This window comes from Nannospalax galili, unplaced genomic scaffold (genome assembly GCF_000622305.1).
Source record: "Nannospalax galili isolate Female #2095 unplaced genomic scaffold, S.galili_v1.0 scaffold960, whole genome shotgun sequence".
Classification (NCBI taxonomy): domain Eukaryota; kingdom Metazoa; phylum Chordata; class Mammalia; order Rodentia; family Spalacidae; genus Nannospalax; species Nannospalax galili.
The window spans coordinates 894,315-901,918 of NW_008348313.1; the positions used below are offsets into that span (position 1 = coordinate 894,315).

The 7,604-nt window shown below is 56.2% G+C and overlaps 2 protein-coding genes across 11 annotated transcripts in view; both read right to left on the reverse strand.

Annotated features, from left to right (window-relative positions):
• Nucleotides 1–2,188, reverse strand: part of Rasip1 (Ras interacting protein 1) — a 13,563-nt gene extending 11,375 nt beyond the window's left edge. For all 5 annotated transcript variants that reach the window (XR_003851421.1, XR_003851422.1, XM_029569314.1 and 2 more), the window contains exons 1-3: nucleotides 2,055–2,188; nucleotides 1,737–1,877; nucleotides 90–712 (exon numbers count right to left, since the gene is read on the reverse strand). Coding sequence is in view for 3 of the 5 variants with exons in the window: in XM_029569314.1 (XP_029425174.1) it covers nucleotides 90–712; nucleotides 1,737–1,873 (760 nt within the window). In the remaining 2 variants the exon portion in view is untranslated. The remainder of the gene's footprint in view (nucleotides 1–89; nucleotides 713–1,736; nucleotides 1,878–2,054) is intronic.
• A 250-nt stretch (nucleotides 2,189–2,438) lies between these two features.
• Izumo1 (izumo sperm-egg fusion 1) overlaps nucleotides 2,439–7,604 on the reverse strand; it is a 10,466-nt gene continuing 5,300 nt past the window's right edge. For 3 of the 6 annotated variants that reach the window (XM_029569317.1, XM_029569316.1, XM_029569315.1), the window contains exons 3-11: nucleotides 6,950–7,243; nucleotides 6,529–6,603; nucleotides 5,477–5,563; nucleotides 4,890–4,910; nucleotides 4,499–4,579; nucleotides 4,284–4,384; nucleotides 3,805–3,958; nucleotides 3,333–3,531; nucleotides 2,439–2,660 (exon numbers count right to left, since the gene is read on the reverse strand). In XM_029569317.1, the coding sequence (XP_029425177.1) occupies nucleotides 2,459–2,660; nucleotides 3,333–3,531; nucleotides 3,805–3,958; nucleotides 4,284–4,384; nucleotides 4,499–4,579; nucleotides 4,890–4,910; nucleotides 5,477–5,563; nucleotides 6,529–6,603; nucleotides 6,950–7,184 (1,155 nt within the window). In that variant the 5' untranslated portion in view covers nucleotides 7,185–7,243 and the 3' untranslated portion in view covers nucleotides 2,439–2,458. Of the gene's footprint in view, nucleotides 2,661–3,332; nucleotides 3,532–3,804; nucleotides 3,959–4,283; nucleotides 4,385–4,498; nucleotides 4,580–4,889; nucleotides 4,911–5,476; nucleotides 5,564–6,528; nucleotides 6,604–6,949; nucleotides 7,392–7,604 lie in introns of those variants that run through there. The other 3 variants (XM_017801086.2, XM_029569318.1, XM_029569319.1) reach the window with 3 other exon arrangements.

Sequence of the window (7,604 nt, forward strand, 5' to 3'; positions counted from 1 at the left end):
CAGCTGTCAGCTAACTGGCCATGCCTCCCTCCTGGCTCCACCTTCGTTCCCTTAGGCTCTTCTTCCTGTGGCCCCGCCCCCCCGCTCACCTTCTGCATCTGCAGCCCCAAAGGCCTCCTGCTCCAGGCGGCGCGCCTCCTCCCGGCCGCGCAACTCGAAGCGCCGCGCCCATCCAGGCCGCGCGCGCCACAGCTCCTGCACCAGCAGAGGGCGCTCCGCGTCGCCCAGCACGCGCAGGTGCTCGGCGCGCCACTCGCCACCGCCCACGCCCGCCGCGTCGCCCGGGCCTGCGCCTCCCGCCAGCCCGTAGCGCTCCAGCGCCTCGGCTACCAGCTCGCGCGCGGTGGAGCGCGCTGTGGCCAGCACGCTCTTGTAGTTGGCGCCCGAGGCCAGCCCGGCGCCGAAGATCTTGAGCACGCCCGGGGGCGCCAGGGCGCGAGGGGGCAGCGGGGGCTCTGGCGCCACGCCTGCCGCTAACTCTGGCAGCTTCTTCTCGCTGGCCCAGCGCTGCGCCCCCGGGGTGCCGGGGCCCCCCGCGCCGCCCGACCCCGCGGCCCCGGTGCCCGAGCCCCGGAACAGCTGCGAGATGCGCTTGGCACGGCTGCCCGACGCGCCCCCCGCCGCCTTCACCGCGCCCACGCGCCGCAGCTCCACGTGAGGTGGCGGCGGCGGGGGCTCGCTGCTGCGGCTGCCCGTGTCAGAGGACGAGGACCTGGGAGGTGGGCAGAGACAGGGAGACAGGTGGGAGACAGAAACCCAGAGAGCGGCAGAGACCCAGAGAGACCGAGAGAGGGAGACAGATGGGGACAGAGACACACATGGGACACAGAAACCCAGAGAGTGGCAGAGACCCAGAGAGTGAGACAGGTAGGGGACAGAGACCCAAACAGAGAGGGAGACAGGTGGGGACAGACACACAGGTGGGGGACAGAGACCCAGAGAGACACAGGTGGGGCACAAAGACCCAGAGAGAGGGAGACAGGTGAGGGACAGATACCCAGAGAGCGACAGAGACCCAGAGAGACACAGAGGTGGGGGACAGACACCAGAGAGAAGGACACAGGTAGGGGACAAAGAGACAGAGACTCAAGAAAGAGACCCAACGAAAGGGAGACAGTTGGGGGACAAACCCAGAGAGAGTGGAACAGAGACCCAGAGAGAGAGAGACCCAGTGAGAAAGGGAAATGGATAAAGAGACCCAGAGACAGGGAGACAAGTGGGGGAGAGACACCCAGAGAGCAAGAGAGACCCCGATAGAAACACACAGAGACAGAGGGGGACAGAGAAAGACAGAGACCGTAGAGGACAGAGACTCAGACGGAGTCAAACAAAGACCCAGGGAGAGAGGGACAGAGACCGGAGAGAAGGCGATGAGGGAGGGAGGGGAGGAGAGAACCAAGATGGATGGAGACAAAGAGGAATAAATGATAAATTAATCAATAAAGGTGTGTCCCAGGAAGGGAAATTCCAAGGTGAGCAGAGAGGGGAGGAAGGAAGGTGAATCAAAACCGTGTGGCTTGTGTGGTGTGTCCCATCCCAGTGTTTATCTGGCCTGACCCCATGCCCCCTATCCAGCTCTTCTCTTCCTGTATTCCGATGGCACAGGGTACCACTCTCTCTCCCCAGCTCACTTGTCTGTTCAGGACAGGAACCACAGCCCACCCTTGCAGGGTCCCTCGAGTAAGTCAGTGGTAAACGGACAGAGAGGCAGGTTTAGGCAGAAGCTGGTCACTCACTTGACAGAGGCAGCGCTGGGCCACCGCCGCCCCAGTTTGGCTAGCTGCTTCCTTGGAGAATTGATCCACAGACCCACTGGGAGATGGAGCTTGCCGAAGCGGGGGCTTCCGCCCTCCTTTCGTTCACCAGATAGCATTGCCCTAGGGAAAGGGGGTAAGGTCCCAAACCCTAAGGCCACAGAATGCTGGGGGCAGGAAAGGCGGGGGGATTCGGGAGGAAGGGGAAGGAGTGAGATCAGATTCCTGAATCCCAGGGAAGGAGAGGGATGGGGCTCTGGGCTCCTAGGTCCCAAGATGGCACATCGTTCTGGCTCTTACCCTGCTTCGGGTCCCGTAGCACCCGGAGGCCCTGGCTCCGTTGGCCTCAGTAATGTCCCAATCCCTCTGTAAAGTGTTTGCCTCTGCCCCAAGCTCCCAGCACTGGGTGGGGGACAGGAAAAGGCAAGAGGAAACCCGGCAGGAAGAGCGGGGAGGGGGCGTCCTGTGAGGAGACCAAGCCTGGGGGAGGAGGTCAGGGCTGAGTTGGGCCTGCCCTGAGCCTTGACTCTGGAATTAGATCACTGTCAGTGCACATCCTCCTGCATAGGGACCCAGGGGTCCCAGGTGCCAGCCACTCCCACCACCCCCATCAGACGGGCACATCCAGACCTCTACTCTCAGGGAACCAGAAGTGAGGACCAGTCCCCAAGAGTGAGTCAGATTTCAGACAACAGGACAAATCTTTATTGGTTTTGTGGCTTTTCTTCTGATTCCTCTTCGGCCCCACTCTCAACCTCTGAGGATGTCCTTTCTTCTATAGCCTGTGAAAGCTGCTCCAGCTGTGTGGACCTGTCCAGGCCTGAGGATTTGATTTCCACCCGTGAGGACTTGATATCCAAACTTGAAGTCTTTGATTTAGTCCTAGCTTTCCTGAAGTGAAGTATTCTGGTGCACAACAGGGGGTGTAAGGAATAGATCATTACGTCATGAGCCGAGTGAGGAACACTCCCCCACGCCCTCATAAAGATAACCTAGTAGTTCATGGAAACCTGGCCTTCCTAAGTGAGCACCACCAAAGGAAGGCACCCAGTAGCTCCCAAGCCTGCTTCAGCACTGAGCTCTAGGCAGCCCCCATTCTCTATCCAAGCCCCAGCTGCTTAGGGGAGTGAAAGGGGGCGTGGCTCCAAGCCCCTCCTTCCAACGGCCCCGCCCTTTCATTGAAGCTCCACCCCTCCACCCAAGCCCTTGTTCCCTTTAAGCCTGCTCTTCTTCAACCTCCACCCCATCCAAGGCTACACCACGCTATTCAAGCCACACCCCTCAATACAGGGCCTACGCCACACCGCTACCCAAACCCCGCCTCCTTCCAAGCCCGCCTCTTCATCCAAACCCCACCTCCACTATTCAGGCCTCTCTCCTCCATTCAAATTTCACCCCTCCCCTCAAGTCCCGTCCCCAGCCAGGCCTCCACTCTTAACCCCACTAAGCACCAGCCCCTCCCAAGCCAACCCCTTCGCCAACCAACGTCCCCAGCCCTCTTCCCAATCACTGGCCCTGCCCATTTTAAAGCCCTACTCTCCCTCCCCCGCAGGCCCCACTTCCCAGTGGAGGGCTCACGAGGCAATGATGCTGGCCCCCAGGATTATGACACCAAGGATCAGCAGCACTAAGAGGCGGTGTTTCAGATTTTTCTGTGGCTTCGTATACTGAATCATTGTAGTGACAGGTTCCAACTCCGAGGGCTCTGACATCTCTATCTCTTCCTGGGTTATGACGTTTGGTGCCGGTTTTTCCTCTAAGATCCTTAGGGGCAACACTGACAGAGAAGAGCCAAAGGGCAGTCCTGGCAGCAGCAAATGAAGACAATTCTCCCCAGGACCCCAGCCCTCTACAGGGTACACCCCAAGAAGTTGACCCCTGAAGCAAGAGGTAATACCTCAGGCAGGAAGTTACACCCCCTTAGTGCAGCCCAAGTAAGCAGCTGAAGCCACGCCCCAGAGCTGGAGCCACATCCTCGAAGCAGAGGCCACGCCCCAAGGCTAAGAGCACACCTCTAGAGTTTCTCCCATCCCCACACCCCAGCACCGACCTGTGACATGAAAATGGATGATGGTGGCAGGACCCGAGCTGATGGTGCCCAGCTCGCAGCGGTAGTTGCCGGCATCCTCTGAAGATACTGATGTCTTGGTCAGGTAAGGTTCTTTCCCTTTGGCCAACAAGATCTCAGTACTGTTCCCCCAAACCTAGACCCAAGCTCAAGGGGTCATAGAAGCCTGGGGAATTCAGGGTCTGAGGGAGTACAGGGTGAGAAGGTCACGGGGCCTCAGTGCAGGGGACCCAAGAAACTGGGGGACTGCTGAGCAGGCACCCGCCAATGGGGGCGGGGCTCGGATGGGGCAGGACTTGGGCAGAGGGGCGGGGCCCCGGGCAGGGCTTGGGCTCTCTGAGGGGGATCTGTAGAGGACACCTCCAACAGGCCATGAGTGTCGGGTGCAGGACAGGAGATGCACGCGCTCACAGAGGCCTAGTATACTTGGGCTCAAGGGTGACAGAAGCTGATGTCCCCACCCTGTAAAAGCTGTAATCCGTCAGTCCCTCAGAAGCATGATGCCAGCTGAGCTGACAGTCTAGGAGCATGTCTTCCATACGATGCACCTCCACAAGGCGCTCTGTGAAAAGGAGGGGGCTGTGACATGCCCCTTCTGGGCTACACTGGGCGCTGCTGCACTGTCCGCTAGGCCCCGCCCTTCTTGCACCAGGCCCTCCCTCTGGTTGGTGCTCACCCCCACAGTCCATGGATTTCCGACAAGCGTGGACCTGCTTCTCACACCTGTTACACCAGATCAGAGTCTGCAACATCGTGCCTGAAGGGCAAAGGTTAAAGTTGTATTTTCCCACTAAGAGGTGGGGCCAAAAGGAGAATTTGGCAAGGCCCAAAGGCTGAGGTAACTGTGTGCTCCAAATCTTTAGGTTGTTCATGCCCCAATGAGGCTGGGTAAGGACTTCAAATAAAATACTACCCACTACCCGAGAAATCCAAGCTAAAAAGAGTATTGGAGACCTAGGGATTGCTCAGATGGAGGTGACAAAGCCCCTCATTCCAGAGGGGAGGCTGGGGGGGGCGCTCATGGGATTAGGTGAGGGCAGAGGGACAGCTTCTACATCTGGACTCACCACATTTGTTGGGACAATAAACTGCCTCCGAAGATAGAAGGTGGGGAGGAAGAGAGAGAGAGAGTCAGATTCTTTTTCTTTTTTTTTTTTTTTTTTTTTTTTTTTTGACACTTTCTGTTTATTCTAGGCTAGCCTCAAGCTCACTTTGCAGCCCATGCTGGCCTGGACTGACATCACTTTCCTGCTTCAGCCTCCCAAGTCCTGGGACTGTAAGTGTGAGCCACCATGTCTGGATGTAGCCCAGGTTGGCCTCAAAGTTGCTATGTAGCCCAGCATGATCTGGAACTTACTCTCTTGCCTCTGCCCACCAAGTGCTGCCATTACAGCAGTGCACCACCACACCTGACTTTTTTCCTCCCAGCATCTTTGTATATAGCCCACACCAGCCTCTAACTTGCAATTCTCCTGCCTCAGTCTCTCAAGTGCTGGGATTACTGGCCTTTGCTACCATTTCTAAGATAATGGGAGAGGAGCTCAGCAAAGAGCTGAAGTTTGGGTTCCCTGAGGTAGGAAGGGGAAGGATCTGGGGGCAGGTGTCCCTGGGGGTTGGATGGAGGAGAGGGTTAAGGACTTCCATCTTCCCTCACCTTCTTTTTGGAACCTAGTAGCAAGACTGGCAAAGATGTCCTTCTGTAGACGGAGCATCCAGAACAGCTCCTTTACGAAGAGCTCTCCTGGGAGGAAGTAGAACAGGGCAAAGTGCTCCAAAAACTCAGGTGTGAGGCGCTGAGCCTAGCATTCCATGTACTCCAATAAGAAACAGGGTCTCACACATCTCAGGGTGGACTGGTACTCACTATGTAGTTGAGGATGACCTTGAACACCTGATCATTCTGCCTATTCCTCCCAAATTCTGGGATTTCAGACATGTACTGCCATGCCCCACCCTCTTCTCTTTTTTTAACATTTTTTTTTCTTCTTCTTTTTGAAGCAGGGTCTCCTTGTAGCTTCAGCTGGCCTGGAACTCGCTCTGTAGACCAGGCTGGCCTCAAACTCACAGAGATTCGCCTGCCTCTGCCTCCCGAGGGCTAGGATTAAAGGCATGAGCCACCACACCCAGCCTTTGTTTTAACCTTTAAAAAAAAAATTATGTGTGTGTGCCTGTTTGTATGTGCACCACATGCCTGAAAGTGCCCACAGAGGCCAGAAGAGGGTATTGGAACCCCTGGAAATGGAGTTACAGGTGGTTGTGAGCCACCTCACATCAGTGCTGGGAACCAAACCTTGGTCCTCCGCAAGAGCTCTTAACTGCTGACCCCTCTCTCCAGCCCTCCTCTTTTTGTGAGATAAGGCCTCACTTTGTAGGCCTGGATGACCTGGAATTCATTATGTAGAGCAGGCTAGCCTAAAACTCATAGAGATCCCTCTGCTTCTGCCTCCTGAGTGCTGGAGTGCTGGCATTAAAGGCATGAGCCATCATGAGTAGCCCCAGTCCTCTTTTTTGTTTGTTGAGACTGAATCTCACTATTGGACTCGATCGATCCTCCTGCCTTAACCTCCTGAATAACTGGGAGTACAAGCCTGCAGCACGTGTTGGGGCTGGCACACCATACACTGGCCCTCCTGGGAGGAAGCAGAGCAGGGCAAAGTGCTCCCTAAACTCAAGTATTTAACACAGGGCTTGGCCTGGTGCATTTACCTTTTACATTACTGTCTGTGATTCGTTTCAGATCCTTCAGAAAACTCCAGGATGCTTGTTCCAGGGTGTCTTCATCTGTGTGTGAGGGGCAGATATAGTACCCCAGAGTCCAGTTTGTCTGTCTCACTGGCTTGCCTCCTCATAGAAACTACAATACCCATGGTGCCATTGGGCAGGGGCCTGGTTGGGGGGGACTAACAGCTCTTGCTTTCTGGGAGTTGTAGTTTTATCATTCGAGTTTGCTATTGAGCGCTGGGGAATCCTTGGATTCTGTATGGCAAAACTTTTCTATTCCCCCAGCGCAGGAGTACCTGCATCCAGCCTCTGCCATCCCTGGACTAGGACTTCTGGCCCCAAACCCTCCTCTCCCAGGACCCCCGGAGGACTGCTCCCCTGCCCTGCCCTGCCCTGCCCTCCTCACCCACGGCCCCCACATAGGTGTCGTGATTCAAAGGCAAGTCCTTGAAGTCCTCCACCGCCTGTTCTACCCTCTTCATCACGTTTTCGTGAAGCTCGGGCGCCAGGTGGCCAGGCAGGTAACTCTGCTCCAAGGTCTTTAGCGCCGCCACCACAAATGGGTCACATATGATGCAAAGTCTCGCAGGGCACAGGCAGTGGGCTAGAGCCACCAGGAAGAGGGTAAAACGCGGCCCCATGGAGGCCACGCCAGCACCGCCAGAGGGTCCTCTCACCCCAAACCGAGGGCAGGGTGACGCTAAACAGAAGCCAAAGACGGTCTTAGGGGACACTAAAGTTCAAAAATGAGGCTCTTTGGGGGAATCTCCAAATAAAAAGGGCATATCCAGCTGGGCGTGGTGGCGCAAGCCTTTAATCCCAGCACTTGGGAGGCAGAAGCAGGCAGATCTTTGTGAGTTCGAGGTCAGCCTGGTCTACATAGTGAGTTCCAGGACAGCTGGGCCTACGGGGAGACCCTATCTCAAAAAGACAAAAAAAAAAAAAAAGAACTCAATATAATCTGGAGAGATGGCTCAGAGGTTAAGAGCACTATCTGCTCTTGCAGAGGACTCAGGTTCAGTTCCTAGCCCTCACGTGGTAGCTAATAGCCATTTGTAACT